The sequence below is a fragment of the Sturnira hondurensis genome, unplaced genomic scaffold (genome assembly GCF_014824575.4).
Source record: "Sturnira hondurensis isolate 20B ecotype Veracruz unplaced genomic scaffold, ASM1482457v3 Scaffold0012488, whole genome shotgun sequence".
NCBI classification, from domain to species: Eukaryota; Metazoa; Chordata; class Mammalia; order Chiroptera; family Phyllostomidae; genus Sturnira; species Sturnira hondurensis.
The window spans coordinates 3773548-3793121 of NW_028085119.1; the positions used below are offsets into that span (position 1 = coordinate 3773548).

Consider the following 19574-nt stretch of genomic DNA (forward strand, 5'->3'; position numbering starts at 1 on the left):
GACAGGCCTTTGAAATTTTGTGTATTTTAGAAGAAATGAATGCTGAGCTTTCTATTTCAGCATTCACATTCATGAACCATACTTAAGGTAAATGTTGAAATATCCAGTAACAGGTCTTTAATATCACTGGTAAGAAATCAGTTCCAGATTACAGGTAGAAATTAACAAAGAAGGTGGAAGAGTCTGAAGTTCAGAAGTACAAGAAGGAGAGACAAAAGCTTAGTTGCAGATGTTTTATAGACCTTTCTTCTCTGCGATGAGTCCTCCCTAGTATAGAATTATTACGTATTGAATGATGTTAGTATTCATCTGCTTTCTTTCCTGGTGTGTTCTAACATTCTCTGGGAGCATTCATTTTAAAGCTTCAGGTATGGGGACGGATGTAAGTTTAAAACATTTACTTAATATCACTTTCTAAAATGTTCAGAAACCCTGATTAGCAGTTGACCGCTATATTACTTCTCAGTTAGTTACTAGAACTTGCAGGGACCATTATCATCTGCAGCCAAGTCACAATCAATACGTGGACCTCAGGTGCCTCTCAGGAAATTTCTTTCTTGCACCTGATTGAAAATTGGAGGAAAGAACTTAATGGCATGTTAAGGGGTTACATTTTGGATAAAGATTTTTCCCAGAATGCTCCAACTTCTTGACTGTCATGCCTTGGCATCTGCTGATTTGAGTAGGGGAACTTGCTAAGCATGGAGGTATAAAAAGGAAGTTACTTTTTACTTCAAGGTTTCCAACTTTCTGGCAGAAATCTCAAGAACATTTCTCTTAGTTCTATCTTTGGGCAAGGCTATTTTGCTAACATTTCTTCTCTTTTTTTTTCTGACCTTTTACATCAATGTCAACATACTCTATCATTTCACCCTCTCTTGTCTTAGGGTAGAAATCAAGATCAGCAAAATTGTTTAATACAGGAATAATTGCCCTGGAGCAAAAGGGAACTCTTCTCTCTTGAAAGGCAGAGGTGTTTCTTAAACTCCTATAGGGAATTTTTTAAAAAGAAAAAATAAAATATGAATATATACACTTAATTTATCTAGACTTATATTTTCCTTCAGAATTCTCTGACTGAAATGTAAAAAAGCATATACGGGTAGATTCAGAACAAGTGAAATGCTGCACTCATATGTGGTTTGAGCTTTGGCATTTTATATTTGTGCCTTTTGGAAAGACTTTCTGTAGGACTCTTTGGTATTTTGGTATGAACCCAAGAGATATTACGGGTTCATATGTTCATCCATAATCACCTAAAAAAGAGCCAACTATTGTCTTAAAAGCAAGCTAAGTTGTGTTTTCTTATGAAACCCATTTATGTGGGGTCATGAAGAGTTCAGATAGGCCACCCAAGTTAAGGTTAAAGCTTAAATATCAGTATAAGAATCTCCTTAACCTGTTTTCTTAATGATAATTTTCACTGTCTCTCTGCATCTGTAGGCTTACAGTGTTCATCTGTTGTTACAGCTTTTCTCAAGTGTGTATTGTCTGCCTTGAAAACAGAACCAGTGATGTGATCTCTCATGACGAAGGCAGCATGGTGTCTGGATATCATATTACATACTTTCATCACATGCAATGACTATTTTATGCTTAACTGGACATTGTTCGTGTTTCCATTTTTTTCTAGTTTGGTAGAAGTGTGCTGGTCAAAATGGACAGAAATGAATTCAGACAGAGGGTGGGGCTTTGTAAGTCTTTGGGTGCCCTCTGTGGTGACAAGGCCACCTTGCTTCCTTCCCAGTTCTGACAGCACATCTGCGTGACTTTAGACTAGTCATTCTCCTCTCTGAGCTCATACTTCGTAACAACTACACTTGAGTCAGCAATTTTATTTCAGGATTGTGAGGAGAAAATGGGGAGGGGAGATATAGAAAAGAGTATGAAAAAATACATGATGGAAGTAAGTGTCGCGTGAGACCTTCTGCCAGGGAGTCCTGAAGGAGCTTGAAAGAAATGTGAGCTGCTGGAAGACACCCCTGGATGGATGTCAAGTTATCATAGACCCGATTATATTTGGTTGAAAAGAAGCAGGGAATGTGCTGCACAACCCCACCGAAGACATTTCATACGAACTGTGGTTCCTGGAGCTCTGAAACACTCACGATGTTTTCTTGTGGGTGATGTCATGTACATACTCAGAATGAAGAATTATTGGTTATTGGTTTTGTCCCTGGGAGCGGGGCCACCGGCAGAGAATAGGAGTTTCGTATGCCCCTATTCAGTTCTATCATGTCACTACAAGGAAGCAGCAGGTCCGTAAGCTTAGGCTAGTGAGATAAATATTAGGTTAAACAATTTTTAAACATATTGTGACTTTTTTTGATTCATTCAGTATAGAAACTGAGATTTGCAGGAATTATCTTGACACTAATTCTCTCTCTGTGTTTTTTGTATCTAAAAATTTTGTCTATTAAATCTACCCTAATCAAGTCCTGCTTATTCTCAACCAAATATCTTCAGTGGAAGTATAAGTCAGAGAAGGGAATTAGAAAGTGAGCTTAATAAATGTACGCTCATTTAGATGTTGATGGTTTGAAAATGCCCCTCAAGTCCTAGCTATTGAACCAGAAAGTTGTCACCACTATACTTACATCTTGTCTGAAGTCTTTTTCTCCATGACAACTCACTCAAAATAATCATTGGTCCAGTAAACTATCCGTATTTTTTGACTATTTGCCAAGAAAGATTTTCCAGAAACTTCTTATTTCTGTCAAAGATAAACAACAGCCAGGTGGCGCGAGAGACAGTGGAGGTGAAACAAGTTAATTCAGCCACATCCTGTAAATGAAGATTAATTACTTTGTGTGAAAAACAAGAAGAAGGAACTATAACATGTCTTATTCTAGTATTTAAAAATAAGGTTAAAGTTCGGGCCTTTACGTGACCTGAGATGGCATAACTTTTGTGTCTCACAGATACAATCTGAGACACAAATTCCCAGGACAGAAGGAAATCTATACTGTCTGGTCTGGGAGTTGACTATTGAAAACCACTTCCAAACTATTGAGATTCAGAGGTATTGGGCAACTCCAACGATTTATTTTGTTAATCCCTCAAAAATACTACCAATGGCAAGCTCTTTGAGAATAAGTATTACATTCTCTAAATTTTCAAAAGGTCCTTTTTAATTTGTAATAGGTAATGAACTGTACAGGATTCTCTAAGTAGCATGGTTGATTAACTTCATGATTAAAGTCGGCCGAAAAACACCCGAAGGACACATATGGAAGGCTACCCATCCGAGAGAGCAGTGCTGGGCCCTATTTTGTCTTTTAGTTCACTGCTCCACACTAGGGTATGAGACAGCAGGTTGCAATAATCCTAATCCTCCTTCCATCATCTGAGCTAATTAAAATAGAGAAATATCTATCCCAAGCACATCCAAATGGAACATTCAGGATGCTCTTGTACAGGCATTAAAAATTTATAGTGCCATAAATCTAAAACCGTTGCATATTGTATATGCTTTACCTTTTCCTTGCTAGATAAAATAGCCTAGTAATTCTCAACCAGATGTGATTTCTACTTTCCAAAGGACATTTGACAACATCCGGAGACATTTGTGGTTGTCACAGCGGGGGCAGAGGGACAACTAACATCTAGCAGGTAGAACAGGGAGGCTGCTAAAACATTACACAACCACAGGAGGGTCTCCACAACAGAGAATTATTCAGCTCAACATGTCAGTGAGGCCAAGGTTAAGCCTGCTGACCTGAGCCTATGCTCCTTTAGAAACGAATATGATGTGAGAGAGAGATACGCTCTGGGACCTTCTCAGGGGACAGCCGTCAAAAGAATGTGAGACAAAAATCCGTTGAGGCACTTTGCAAAGGTGCTTGAGTGAAGGTTTCCCTTTAAATTGCACTATGGCACTTCACAGGTGTGAAACGGTGGTCCCTTGTCTTTCTGAGAATGAACTAGAGCTTTAGCAGACGATAACCTGATGGTTCTAAAGGTCAGGAAGACCTTAAGCTATCCCTTTGAAAGGAAACAAATATATGCTTTGTAAAGACCAGTGAAAATAATGGATTCGTAAACATCACAGAACAGTCAAAAATGCCTTCTTCCACTCTATCATCTATTTCTCATTCAAGCATTTTCTGAAAATAAAAGTAGGAAGAATTGCATTTGCGTTCAGTTGTTACATATATCATTTTAGGAATTCTGACAAGAACGGAGCCTTCCAGCTACAATCAAATGGCTTGATTTATCTTACTTTTTAAAATTTTGGTAAGAGTAGGTATTAAGCATTTTGTAATTGTTTTGGGAATTTTAAAGGTTATTAAGTTCTGAATAACAGAGTCTCTCATGTTTTCCCACCAAACTTTTCCCAGCAGTGAATATATCTGGATCTTATTCTGGTGTTTTATTCTTTTTTTAGCTTCCTGAAATGACTCATGTTCAAACACGGCGACCCTGGTTGATGTTTCTCCTGCAGAATTTTGGATTGACCCTAGGCTGGCTTTCTCTGTTACTCTTGGCTATATATGAACAAAATATTAAAATATAAGTTAAGAGTCTCAAAATCCTTCAAAAATGAATTTTAATGGTCTCTTTTTTATTTCTTTTGTTGTACTCTATTGTGACTTGTAAATCAAGTATTTTTTTCATCTAGGTGAAGTGTGTGTCATTTAGTCCATTAACACATTAATTTTATAATGCAATTTTGTGTTTGTGGTGTATATGCGTCAGGTTGTCCTTAAATGGAATTTTGTTATTAGTCTCCAACACTGTCATGGAAATCATACCTTTTTTAGTTATTAGTAAATTCTAAATTGATTTTGGCAAACTTTCAAAAAATAGCATTTCCTTAGTAAAGAATGTCTATAATATTTGAAGTGTCCTGTTGGGAAAAGATTTGCTGCAACTTCCTTGATGTCAATAACATATTTTTTTCTGTGAGATTATAAACCATAAGCAAACTAAATTCCAAATAAACGTAGTGAAATTTAGTCTTAATGTGATGTTTGTTTTACCCTCCATTCATGGGTGTCAGATTCTGAATTAACTCTCACAAAGCCAATATAGTGTGGTTCATCTTGAAGCATTTCCCACTGGCTTATAAATGCTCATAAATAAGCATAATAAATGCTCATAAATAAGACTTGGGAAGCCCGAAGGATACTATGTCAGCATTCTTCTATGTAATCACTACAAGAAATCTGTTCTAGGCAAGGAGAACTAGAAACAAAAGATAGAGTAAAAAATGTTAAAATAACAAAGCTTAAGTCAAGCAGTAGATTAATGGGTCAGTTCACACAGATTTAACAGAGTGTGTTTATGGGAATAATATTACTGACAAGTGAGATATATTTTATACTCTTTCTGAGGAAATAAACCCCTAAACATTATTTCAGTGGACAAGTTCATGAAATGTACAAGCAACATAACTGATAACCTAGCAGAATTACTGAAATAGAGAATAGACTTGGTTTTAGTCATTTTTCTTGGAAAATAGATGGCCGGTATTTTTCTTATTTTTTCATGATACATCTCGACAAGAGAAAAAGCCCCTTTTCCTGCCCATGTGGCTCATGGCACTCAAGCCAAGGCACCTCCCCTACCTCTCACTCAGCCCAGCAGGCAGACGGCTGTGCCACATCCCACCCCACACGGGCTTTGTCAACAACCTTTATTTCATTTCCAGATGAGGTGGGCTTCTTCTTCCGTCGCTTTTAGAGCTTGATTTTAGGGGCCATCATGAAAGTGAAATAGTTCTCAAACATTGGCATACACGAGGATTAACTGGTGGATTTACTAAAATACAGACTGCTGGGCTTCCTCCTGAGAGATTCTGGTTCTGTAAGTCTAGGGGGGAAGGGGCTGAGACCTTGATTTTGAATAACTTCCAGGTGATACTGACGCAGCTGCTGCTGGTCGGGGCAGCCCTCTCAGTCCCATGGGTGTGGTGGAAGTCAGGTGCACCTGGCTGCACAAAGGCGCGCACACACACACACACACACACAACGCAGCTGCCTGGGGCTGGGTGATTGTGGTTAAACCTCTCGCTACACCTGGGTTCCTAGTTTGACATTCCTTCCCTTGGTCCCCTGGCCTTTGAGCACCGGAGGTATCACAGGAGTTCCTGGATGAGGACTAGCACACACATTTGCCTCGAAAGGTAAGCAGACCGGACGTGGGGAGCTCTGCCTTCTTTTGTCAGAGAATAACTCGTAGTCGAACAAAGGCCCCGTTGTGTCTGTCCGCGCGAGGTGCAGGTTGCAAAAAGCAGCACCTGGCGCCCTCTGTGTTTGTGTTTCTACGAACAAGTTCTGATTTTAACATTAAGCTTTCATTGAAGCCAATTTAATTAGAAAAGCTCTAATGATAACTTCGTTCCAAGTTCCGGTTTAGAGTAGTTTGGAGCTAGCTAAATTAAAATCTGTGACGTGAGCTACTCGACTTCATAACCTTCAAGTTAGGCGGGTTTAATTTGAGCCTGTGGGCAGGGGTCAGAGGCGGCCCGGAGGACGTGGAAGGGCATTCCCAGCGAGCACTCCGCAAGCCAGTCTCCAGTGCGCCCTGGTTGTAAGCAGCGCCCTGGCCCTGAGAGTCCTCTGCAGAGGTCGTCCCAAGAGCAGTGTGATACGGAGGCTCCCAAGGGCGCCTTTCTCTGCTCACCACTCCTCCCTCGTGCTACCTTAAAATGGGCTCTTCGCTAATTGACCCACGTCGGGTGGATTTGTTTGCTTCCCCAGGCCAGCAACCCAACAGCTGCCGCTGGATTCCCAGCCCCCAACCCCCTTAGTTTTGCTAGGAATACTCTTTTCCTCAAAATCGAATGGAAATAATAAAAATATTTTCACAACTATTTGCCTTCTAAATATGGACAGAGTCTAAATTTGGGGTGGCTGAACATCATCATCCCGTTAAATTATCTGAATTCTGTGTTACTCACTGAACTTTGGGGTAAATGGTGTTTGCCTTGAAACCAGATTTCTCAATAATGAGAGAGTATTTCTGTCTAGTAGGACCAAATTTAGAATTCTAGTGTGTTTCTTCTACTTGGTGATTGATGTTTATTTAGTCACTGAACTAGAGATGGTCCTGGAGAAAAAGCAAAGAGCAAATCACACAGAAATCTTATCTGAACATCCATCACCACAGACAGGGCCATCTTTGGGGAAAGGGCAATTGCACCCCGTCACTGGGAGGCCGAACACAGGGCCCGGGGAGGCGGTTCCACTGCTGTGCACGGACCAGGGCCACGATGGTCTGGAAATGTGCCCACAGAGCACGGCCCAGGGTACCCCTCCGCCACCCAACCCAGGACCCAGATTTTCCAGGTGAGAGTGTGCCTCCCTCTGCAAGACACACCTCTCAGATCACATTTCCAACCTTCTTCAACTGCAGTAAAAAGTTGGGATCACAGGCTGCTAATCACTAGGGTGGACTTGAGGCTCTTGTGAGATCATTAAGAATTTAGGCTCTGAACTGAATGTTAGCTCAAATCTCAGGGATGCCACCTCACAGCCTTGTAACTTATCTGAACAATAATTTCTTTTCTGTGAAATGAGGTTAAAAATAGACTCTACCTCATAGGATTGTGGTGAGAACAATATGGGACAAGTGCTCACGAAGCACTTAGTACAATGCCTGGAAAATCTTGATGGCTCAATGAATATTAAATCATGAGTGGTGCCCTCCTTTTTTCTTAAAATTTCAGTTTCATAGTTTCCCTCTCAAGACTCTACCTTGAGTCAACGAAGTGTCTTCTTGGTGGAGAATGGATAACAAGCCTCTTTCTGTAACTCTAATCTTCTCCTGAAGACTCCAAGCCAGCCCCTACTGGTCCTTCAAAGCTGTCTTTAAAGTTTTTTCACTCACATCCAGAGCCAGAGAGGCACAGAGGGGGTGGCTCTGGTTGGCCCCGCTCTGCCCAACTCCTGGGGAAGGCGTCATCCCTGGCCACAATGCTCCACTCAGTGTGAGCCCTTCCCTCTTATACTTTGTTTCTCGTAATACACAAAGACCAAGGATTGGAATATGTTCCACTCCAATCCACTTCTGAGGGTGTGGAGGTTGAGTAATGGAACCTGATGGAGAGGAATTTTTCTGAGGTCATGGTTATTGTTACAGCCTTATTTCAACTCAAGTAAAAAGTAGTTTAATTGTTTCTTTTGTTGCCAATGCACCCACAGATGAAATGAACCAGCTCTGAAAAGCAAGCAGCCCATCAGGCTAAACAGACGCCCTGCAGCTGGCGGCACACGCAGCCTGCCCCTGCCCCACGCAGCCTGCCCCGGTCTATCTGGAACACGAGGGCACGTGCAGACCAGAGCTCCATCTCAGCCGGGCTGTACTTGTTTGCACTAGCGACCCCCAGCCCCTGGTGTGTGGGGATGGGCCTCACATTATCATGCTTTTACTTCCATAGGCGCCTCTCAAAACCCAATTGAAATCCTAGGAAGTTTGAGAAACTAAAATCACTTTCCTAAATCAAAAATGACCTTACCCCACATGCCATCGCTCCTTTGAAGGACCTCTGGAATGGGTTTGCACATCCTGCCACTCTCCCACCTCCTCTGCCCTCCTTCCCACAGTATTCCTGCCTCAAAGAGAGAGTCTCCGTGGAGTGGACTCCCCCCTGCCACGCCCTGCCCCCTCTGCCCTCACTACATATACACTCCTAACTTAGCTTTGCAGTCTCTGTTTCTTGGAAGCTTTCTTTCATTGGATATTAACTCCCTCCAAAAAGGATCTCTCTCTTTTCCACCCCCAGAGAGGGGTGCTTTGTCTACTGGAACCCACCTGGACTGCCATTGGTTCCCATCTGTACCCTTAGCTTTCCTCATACTTGTGGAAGGTATCTAGGATATCTCGTTTATGGGTTAGGTGTGTCTCATGATCTCAGCATTGCCCTTAACTGTCAAGATATGCTGAGTGCCATTGACTTAGCCCACAACCTTATGTAACGCTGTACTGGACTGACATCAGAGGTTAAATTCAACTCTTTAATTTTATAGTGGTGACATAATAGCAAATATTTTTATAGCACTATGTGCCAGATACATTAAAAGTGCTTTATGAGAGTCATTTAATTCTGTTAAGAACCCTAAGAATATAGATCTTCATCCCCTTTTACAGATGAAGATACTGAGGCCCAGGCAGGTCAGTTAAGTTGCCCAAACCTGGCTGCAGAATCTGTGTCCTAATCCCTGTACCGCATAGCCTCTACGGCGAGAGAGAGAGTGAGGTTTGGGGAGTCGAAAGGGTTGCTGAAGCTCTTACCTATGTAAAGGAGTTGACACTGGACTTAATTCAGATCTCCGACTTCCGGTCCAGCAATCACAACCATCTGCCATCCTCCCTGGTCCTGCCCAGTCAAAGCTTCTCACCTCTAAGGTCTCAGTCATTCAAGGCTGCTTTCACTTTTCTGGTTTATATTAGTTTCTCCCGTGAGGATCTAGCATCTGTTCAGCAAGTTTTTAAAACTGAGATATAACTGATGTATAACATTGTATTAATTTAGGTGTACAGCATAGTGACCTGGTATTTGTATATATTGTGAAATGACCCCAGTAAGTCCAGTTAACATCCATCACCTCACGTAGGTACAACGTTTTTCTTGGAATAAGAACTTTGAAGCTATGCTCCTAGCAACTTGCACACATATGATGGAGTATTGGTGACTGTTGTCCCTGGGCTGTACATTGTATCTCATGACTCATTTATTTCATGACTGCAGAAGTTTGCACCTTGTGACCACCTTCACCCATTTATTCCCACCTCCACCCACTCCCACCTCTGGCATCCACCACTCTTTTCTGTGTAGCTATGAGTTCAGCTCTGTTGTTTGGGGGCCACATATGAGTGAAATCACAGGACGTGTCTTTTTCTCTCTGACTTACTTAACTTAGCATACCGGCCTCAGGATACATCCGCGTGGTTGCAGATGGCAAGATTATCTTCTTTTTATGGATGAATAATATTACATTATACATATATTTTATATAGGGTTTAGAGGCACTAGCCCAGTGCAGTGCAGAATTTGCATGTAGCTTTTGACTCCTCCAAAACTTAACTACAGCTGTCTGTCAGTATCCACAGGGATTGATCCCAGGACTCTCTACAGATACCAAATTCCATGGATGCTCAAGTATGTTACTTTAAATGGTGTAGAATAATCGTTTCTATTTTTACTTTGGCCCTCCCCGTTCATGGATCCCAACTTCACATCAAATCATCAACTTCACATTTTTCAATCTATGGTTGGTTGAATCTACAGGTGAAAAACCCAGGGAAACAGAGGGCCAACTGTATATTTACTGAAAAAAAAAATCCATCCGCATTTAAGGGGACCCACGTAGTTCAAACCCATGTTGTTCCAGGTCAGTCACATACGACCTTTTCTTTTTCCATCTGCCCATGGACACGTAGGTCATTTCCGTGTCCTGGCCATTGTGAATAGTGCTGCAATGGCCTTCTCAGGTTCGCATTTCACTGGCTTGGAATGGATACCCAGAAGTAGAGCTGCTGGATCACATGATAGTTCTATCTTTAATTTTTTTGAGAAAATTTCATGCCATTTTTTATGGTGGCTGCACCAATTACATTCCCACCAACAGTGCCCCAGGGTTCCCTTTTCTCCACATCCACTGCAACGCTGTTATTTCTTGTCCTTTGATAAGAGCCGTTCTAACAGGTGTGAGATGATAACTCATCACAATTCTGATTTGCATTTCCCTGCTGATTAAACACCTTTTCATGGCCCTGTGGGCCATTTAGATGTCTTCTCTGGAAAAAATGTGTATGTAGTTTCTCTGCCTATTATTTAATTGGATTGTTTGGGTAATATTTTTATTTTTGTTTTTATTTTTATTTTGTGCTACTGAGTTGCATATATTCTTGATATATTTTGGATATTAACCCCTTATTCTGATTTGCAAATATTTTCCCCCATTCAGTAAATTGCCTTTTCATCTTGTTGATGATTTCCTTTACTGTGCAGAACGCTTTTTAGATTGATGTAGTCCTACTTGTTTATTTTTGCTTTTATTACCTTTGCTTTTGATGTCAAATCTAAAAACAAATCATCAAGATAGATGTCAAGCAGCTTACTGACTATGTTTTCATCTAGGGGTTTTATGGTTTCAGGTTCCATGTTCAAGTCTATAATCCATTTTTAGCTGACTTTTTGTGTATGTATGGAATAAGCTAGTGGTCCAGTTTCAGTCTTTTGCATGTAGCTGTCTAGTTTTCCCAGCACTGTTTATCGAAAAGACTGTTTTCCCCCATTATATATGCTTGGCTCCTTTCTTACAAATTATTCTACATATATGCACAGGTTTATTTCTGAGCTCTATTTTTGTTTCAGTGATCTATGAGTCTACTCTTAGGCCAATATCATGCTGTTTTGGTTACTATAGCTTTGTAATTTAGGATGAATTCAGAGAACGTGATGCCTCTAGCTTTGTTCTTCTTTCTCATGATTACTTTGGCTACATTTGGGGTCTACTGCAGTTCCACACAGATTTTGGGGATTGTTTTTTTCTATTTCTGTGGCAAATGTTGTTGGAATTTTGATAGAGACTACATGGGAAAAAGTGACTTCTGGATCCTTTTATGGTGCCCTCAAAGGTATTGAACTACAACCTATTCATTCATCTCGAGCTTTTGATCAGTACAGGGAGCAACTGCAAAATGTTAGGTGTACAAAGTCACCTAATGTGATTATTATGGATAAAGAAACTGTCTCATGTACTGTTTTAAATGCGTTGCTCTTAAAAAAATGCATAGGGAAATACCTGGCTATCAGGCCAACCTGGAAAGGATGGATGCTCTGGTGGCTACTAACTCACCCAGCTCAGCTGCCATAGTAAAAAATATATGGAAATAGATGTCAGAAATTGCCTACTGCTGGTTGGCATGGCTTAGTGGATTCAGCACCAGTCTGTGGACCTCAAAGATTCACTTCCCAGTCAGGGCACATGCCTGGGGTGCAAGCAGGGTCCCCAGTTGGGCTGTGTGAGAGGCAGCCAATCGATGTTTCCCTCATATCAGTGTTTCTCATCCTCCCTTTCTCCTTCCTTTCCCCTCTCTGTAAAAATAAACAAATAAAATATTTTTTAAAAATAAAAAGAAATTGCCTTTTTTTTTTGCTCAAGAGAGATAGTATTCTATGGTAGTATTTCCTGTGATAATCCCAGGTAATGAGTTCAATACTGAGACTCACATTTGGAGAATTTATGAAAGAAAGTTTTAACTTTTTTTTAAAGAAGTGAGGGCGACGGCATATCCAGAAATTGTGTTTTAATAATGATAATAGGAGGAGCTATTATTTGTTGAACTTCATTGTGAAAAATACTTGCTGATTGCTTTAACTTGAATATTTCTCTTGTCATTTAAGTCTCATGTTAAATCACCTTAGATATGAGTGACTTGACTTAGAAAGTTTGGGTGACTTAGCAGAGACCACACAGTAATACACGGCAGAGCCACTGTGATCTGTGGTCCTGGGACTCACCCAGTATCCACACTGCTTCAGAACAGAGTGAAAGGAACTGGAAAGACATTACCTGAAGAGGATGTTCTGAAGTACTGGGCAGGAATCACGTTTCTAACATATTGGTTTGTAACAGTGAAACACACTGCTTTGGGATGAGGCAGTCCCCCACTCAGGGAAGGCAGTTACGCAAAGCGGGGGGGCTAGATGGCCTGTCTCTAAGGCCCGTCCTCTATCAGCCTGGGTGCTGACGCTCGTGCAAAGGCATTTCGTGTGGAGGAATGGAGAATGACAATGTATTTGTGTTGCAAAGACCCGAAATTTGGGCTACACGAAACTTAGGAAAGAGAAGCACTTTCCCATCTATTTTTGGAACTGTTTTGGGTTTGCCAACTATGTCTGGGTGTTCTTTTCTCAAAAAGCCAGGTCACTATCAGAGCATTCAGCAAAGTTTCGAGGTTAACTCTTTCTCTGTCTGTCTTTTAGAACTAGACTTTTTGTTCTTTCAAGATAAAATGTTATTTTTGTTTCCTTAGAGCCTAGCATACTGTCTAGAAAGCGCTATATAGAATTTTGTTAAAATGAGCTGTAAGAGAAAAATCCGATCATGTCACTCCCTTATTCAAAATATTTTGTGTCTCCCCAAGCCCCCAGGAACACGTCCAAGTTTCTCTAACATGAAGTGCTCTCTGTGATATGCCCTCTCTCTACATCTCCCATTGCCTCGTCATCCCTTCTTTGTTGCGGGTTATGTTCCAACCACTGCTTGTGCATTTTCCTTGTATGCTTGCTGTTTCTGACCTCCATGTGTCTGTGAGGTGGTTGCCGCTGCCTGGTGTGCCTCAGGGGCCACTTCCTCTGGGAACGTCTCATTCATTCTTCCAGGTCTCCCCAAACCCAGTAAGGTTATGACACCAACTTTGATCCTTCCACTGAACCTCTAGTGTGGTACCCAGGACTCTGTGTGTTTCAGTGTTTGGACAGCCCTCTTTCCCACCAGACACTAATCTCCTTGAGGATGACACATTTTGTTCATCCTGAGATTTGCAGAACCTTGATCTTCACCTGGTCCACAGACGATGTTGGGTAAATGAGTGAGTTAAACAGTCAGAGTGCTTTAACAGTTGATGTTGATAGTTATTCCACCTATGTGACTTCAAATTCTTTCAAAATCTACTTGAAAATAAACACAAAACCTCAAAGATGTGCCCAATTGCTTTGTCTTTACAAATAAGAAGCAGATCTAATTTGCCTAAATGACAACGAAATGTTGAAATCATCCCTGTTTGCTTCACCCAAGCTGATTGTCTGGCGACTCCATAGACTCATTCATTTTTGATTCACGGCAGTGTGTCTACAAATATAGCATTGTTTTAAAGAGCTTTTGGTTGGGATCACAAATAAGATATTTGAAGTGTATATTTACTCATCATTGTACAAGCATTAGTCTGGTGTTTTTGTGGATTATTAAAATAGTTTAGTTATTTTTCTGATAGTGCCACAAGGTAGTTAGAAATGACTAGGCTTGTGCTATAGACTGAATGTTGTTTGTGTACTAACTTCCACTGTGATGGTGTTTGGAGGTGGAGCCTTTGGAAAATGATTAGTTCACGGAGGTGGAGCCCTCATGAATGGAATTAGTGCCTTTATAAATTGGACCCCAGAGAGCTCCCTCACTTTCTGCCTTGCCAGGTTGATAATATGTATAAGCAACCTAACACAGTTCCTGGTGTGGAATAATAAGCATTCTACAAATGTTAGCTGCCGTTATTTTGCTATTTCTGTTAATAATATTTTCATCAGCCCAGTTACAAGAAAATAAGTAAAGCAAAAATTGATTCAAAAGCAATAATAGTAATGATTCATCATTAACAACATCTGCCAAGCATTTTCTACATTTTAGACACTGTTTTATAAATAATTATCTGTATTATTTAATTCTCAAAACAACCTTTACTACCTATTTAAATTTCATTATGAGAATCAATGAGTAAATACTTATAAGTAGTTAAAATAGTTTCTGCCTTACAGTAAGTGCTATATATGTTTATTAAAATAAAAAAGATAAATAATATTATTCCCCCCATTTATCAGGTAGAGAAAGTGATCACAGAAATTAAGTGACTGGGCCAAAGTTACATGGCCAGAAAGAGGTGAAACCGGAGCCCAAGCCATGTCAGGCCAGTTGCTGCACCCCTCACACTGAAGTGCTTGGCAAACAGTACTGGTACTTCCCACAGAGTAGAAGCTGTACCCATGATGGAAATGAGTAGAGCGGTTCATTTGTGGAGTTAGCATGCATGTCCCCTCCTTCCCTCATATCTTTCCACAATAATTTCTTCCAACTCCTGAACATCCAGTTCTCCCTCTCTCTCTTCATCTGCTTGGGTGGTCCTTTGTGTCTCAGAAAACTCAGCCACACAGATCCCTTTTCTCTTTCTGATCCCATAGGGACCTTGAGAAGTCACTTTCTCTTTTGAGAGACTTACAGTTTAAAAGAGCTCCATTTCCATCCACCCTGTAGGTTGCAGGTCAAACCAGATCAGAAACCTACCTGCTTTCCCCCCCTCTCTATAAGTTTCCCAGAATGTTTCTAATTCCCCCTTTGGACAAATCTACATATCCTTTGCCCAGAGTCCCAGGAAACATGTTCCTGACCATGTGCATTTGTGTTACATAATTATATAGGAGAAGCGTGGGGACACATGTTACCTTTTAGCTGCTTGCATTCAAACCACCAGGGGAGTGGCAGAGTGTGAGTGCATCATTAGCACGACCACTTGCCTTTCTTCTGAATAATCTGTGTGTGTGTTTCCTAAGAAAGCCTCGTTTGTTTTCTGTGTGCATTCTGTGTCTGTTTTTTAATCTATGTGATAAGAAAATCACTGTTCTTTGAATCCACAGCTTGAGGGGCCTGCTTTGCTTTTCAAGTACGATAGGTTCTTAAACACAAGCAGGATGAAAAACATATTGCGTATCCCTTGGGGACTATTTAAAATGTAAAATATAAATATTTCTGCTTTGAATGTACTTAACTTAGCAAGCCCCTATCTGGTTTCTGTCCATTCAGTCATCACACTGACATTGTGTTTGCTATTCCTTCATTTCACTGAGTCGAAATGAGCTGGAGAAGCGAAAATCAGCACTTCGGCCTTTCCCGCTGAGCAGAGCGCATGAAGGTTGCCAAGTCCGCCTTGATCACATAATGCCTTTCAGATAAGGTTAACTCCACAGTAGGCCCTGCCTCGTGTTCCTGTTTTATGGTGACAGATCTGCTGGCTCAGGGTCTCCTGCTGTAACGAATCTGTTGTGAGGAAAAGCTAACAGGACAGTCAACCAGCCAGGGAGGCCACACTCCACCTCGCTGGTGCTACGCCTGAGACTCGAGGCGTTTGTCCTATCAGGGCCAACTCAGAACTACTCAACCCTTTTCACCCCTGGCCCTAGCCCGGGTGTCTGGGTGAATTTCTAAATTTAGAGGAAGAGCTAAGAAACCGTCAACATCTTCCTCCTGGCACCTCCCTTCTTCGAGCTGTACTTCAAGTAAGACTGTGAATATCATTTCTGGCTCCAGGTCTGTTGTAAATTTCCTGGAATAGTGCTCAGCAGGTCACTTCATACTTTTGGGCTTATTGTCTCCCCTGTAAATGAGTGTTCAGATGAGAATACTGTGTGGTGATCAACCCACTGGTCACAGAGCTTTCTGGTTGATTATTTGCAGGAAACATTGGGGTTTGGTATGGAGAAGTCACTGTTGGAAACTTCTGTTATTGCCCCCCTCTCTCGTCTTAGCTCTTGCGTCGTTTTGGATAAGCCAGAGAAGAGATTCTGCTGGGAGGCTGACCCCATCCGCAGTGTCTTAGTCCTTCCCAGCCGCTATAGTCTGGTGGCTTATAAACAACAGAAATTTACTCCTCCCAGTTTTGGGTGTTGGGGTTCTGAGATTGATAGTCCCCAATGCAGTTGGGTCTTAGAAAGGGCCCTCTTCCTGATTGCAGACAGTGCACAGCCTTCTATTTGTGTCCCCACATGGCAAAGGGGCCGGAGAGCTCTCTGGGGTCCTTTTTACAAGGGCACTAATCCCTTTCCCCAACCTCGTGACCCAGTCCCCTCCCTGAAGGCTCAATCTCCTAGCACCATCACACTGAGGATTATGCTTTCAACATAGGAGTTTGGGGGAGACACACTGAGACTATGACATCCAGCCATGTGACATTCTGTGGGTTGGCCAACTTAGGCATTTGCTCTCTCGTTCCCACTCTAGGATCTCCAACAACCTCTCAGATCTAAGGTTCTGTGGCTTATTTTCTCTTCCCTATACTTTCTTCATTTTTCTTTTTAGCTTTCATTAAAAAGCCAAGCAGTTATGTGTACTAGAGACTGTGATGCCTTTTGATTTGCAAGAGCTGGGAGAGGTTGCTGGAGTCAAAGACAGTAGACACAGAAAAGGCAGGGAACCTCACAGCCACCTTGCCCTTTGGAATATCAGAAGCCATTATCCCTGGCCTGGGGTTAGTATTTATTCCAGGCTTCTGTCTCATGAGGGCTCTCTGGCCCTCACTGTCCTCATCAGTAACATAAGGAGGCTGAGTTTGCTGATCACTGAAAAGCCTTCTAATTCCAACCTCCTTTTATGATGCTGCTCCGTTTACCTCTTAAAATGTGCTGGAGCTGGAGCTAATTGTAGCATCTGGAGAAGCAGAGCTTTGAAGCTCAAAAGTCCTGCACAGATGTCTCTGGTGCCGCATGGCTCATGAACTAAAGCAAAGCAGCATGAAGAAGATACATATTTTCAATGAGAAAGATTGCCCTTGCCCTCTTCTTATTTTTCATTAAATTGTGCCTGAAATTCAAGAACATTGAAAATTTTTTTTAATTTGGAAATTTTATTTTACAAAAATTACAATCATCTGACACTGACCTTATAGATAATGAAAAATTTGGGGGGGGGGTTCAAGTTGATCTCAATTGTATGATTATTGCATAGTTGGGAGACATTTGTTCTATATTTTATCATGAACCATGAATCTTTCCAAATTTTCAGTCTCCATAATCATCATTTCAATATTTGCAAAATCTTCCACTATTATAATGGCAATAGATTTTCTCAAAATTTTGCTGCTATAAATACTGCTACAATGAACATTTTCACATTACTAGATCTGACCATTGGCATTTCTGACTCCTTAGGAATTATGAGCTTTGATCCTAGGAGGAACACCCTGCTGGCCTGGCAGATCCCCACTGTGTGTTTCCAGACAGCTTTGGTACTAAGAAGCTCAGACACCCGCTAGCCTCGCTCTATCTGTATTGCTTTGGATGGAGAAGCACGTTTCCCCATCTATGAGACTGAACGACTCTTGGGATTAAATGAGATAACACATGTGAATACACATAGCAGAGTTTGATATATAGTGACATCTTATTAATTCTGGCCTGCCTGCTAGGCAGTTATTGTTTGTGGTGTTTTCTACCTAATTGAAACCTGGAAAGACATTATGAATACAATTCTGCAATTTGTTTTGTCAGTGTATAATGTTAACTTAATCTAACATGCTCTAAACTTCCATTTGGACAGACACTGTTCTTTTTACATTGTATAGACTGTAAAGAACACAATCCTAGTTCTCAAGGAATTTCCTCTTTTAGATGAAATAAAGCAAATGCGTGAATAGCTCTCATTGTGATGCAAGGTTAGTTGAGTGACATATGAGGGGTGTGACTTGCAGTCCCAGCATTGGAGGAGGAAGAGGGAATTTCCAGCCCCAGACTCAGTTCCAGCTCAGACTCTTTAACTGTACCCACCTGCGCCCCAACCAGCATGAACCCTATTCTTTTGGCTCCTGTTCCATGATTTCATCTGCCAGTTTCTCCAGTTTGTTTAATGTGCTTTTGTCCCTGCTCTCCACTTAAACTTATTGGATTAGAAGTACAGTTTTAAACCATTTTTTTCATGTCTGTCCTTGTGCTCCTTCAGGACACATCTCAGTGTCCCAGTGGCTTCACACAACAAATAAAAACATACTTTCCAGGAAATCTGGGAGGCTAGCCACACCCGGATTTCTTGGCCATGGACAGATTCATATCCCCACCAGGCAGCATGCTCAGAAAGTACATTTTGGTAAAGACTGGATCTATTCCTTTAAAGATGAAAAGGTATTTCAAAATGTAGAAAGGATATGTATGTAAATGATAGGAATCGGCCAAGCAGACGTGCAAAGACAGGAAATTGTCACAGGTTTGGGGAATGCTAAATAATTGCACTAGAATATAGCTATGTGAAGAAGTGAGTCATAGAAGATAATTCTGGAATAGATAAGTTGAGGTAAAATTGTGAAGGCTGCAGAAATGTCAATTAATAGTTTTAAAGTACTTTTGAGAAATGGTATGAAGCTATAGGGCAGAGGTGTCATTTTCCCGGGGGCGGGGGCCTGGAGCCACGTCAGCCTCTCGGTCGCCTTCAAAAGGGCTGAATGTAGAGCTCCTTGCCCCTAGTTCAAGAGTAGTCACATTTACACGGTCCTAAAATTACATTTGGCCCTTTGAAGGCAACCTTGAGGCTGATGTGGCCCCTGGTGAAAAAGAGTTTAACAGCCCCTCTGTGGGCTTTCTAAGCTAAATATGTGCAAACTTTCCTGACCAGGTTTTTGCTGTGTAGGAAGGACTATAATCCCCTGACGATGTGCACCAAGCCTCTCTTGCCCTCTGTTACCCTGGATGCCACTTGCTTCAGCTGCATGGGGACTTTTTCACTTTCTGGCCCGACACGTCTCTGATGCTGCAACCAGGACAAGCGGGAAGACTCCTAGTAGACACTTGGTCCTGTAGGCCCAGACATACAAACATGTGAATCCACAGGGCAACCTGTCCCAGTGGGGGGACAGTGCATGACAAATGTGACCCTTCTGAGGCATATTCCGCATAGCCCCTGTGAGTGTCCAGCAGGACTGAGGCCGGAATGCACTATGGAATTGCTGCGTTAATTTTCTGTTTCATTCTCTGCACTCCCCTGCTCCTATCCCTTGGGATCCTTTCCCAAAGTAAATACCTTGTGTCAAGGTCTGTTTTCCTTTGAAAAGTTAGGCTAAGACCCACAGGACCTGGGTCTCTGCCAGAGAGCAAG

General features: G+C 41.6%; 1 protein-coding gene across 3 annotated transcripts in view; it reads left to right on the plus strand.

The window, feature by feature from the left end:
- Nucleotides 1-4561, plus strand: part of SLC39A12 (solute carrier family 39 member 12) — a 64811-nt gene extending 60250 nt beyond the window's left edge. For all 3 annotated transcript variants that reach the window (XM_037060787.1, XM_037060786.1, XM_037060788.1), the window contains one exon: nucleotides 4388-4561. In XM_037060787.1, the coding sequence (XP_036916682.1) occupies nucleotides 4388-4516 (129 nt within the window). In that variant the 3' untranslated portion in view covers nucleotides 4517-4561. The remainder of the gene's footprint in view (nucleotides 1-4387) is intronic.
- The last annotated feature ends 15013 nt before the right edge of the window (nucleotides 4562-19574 follow it).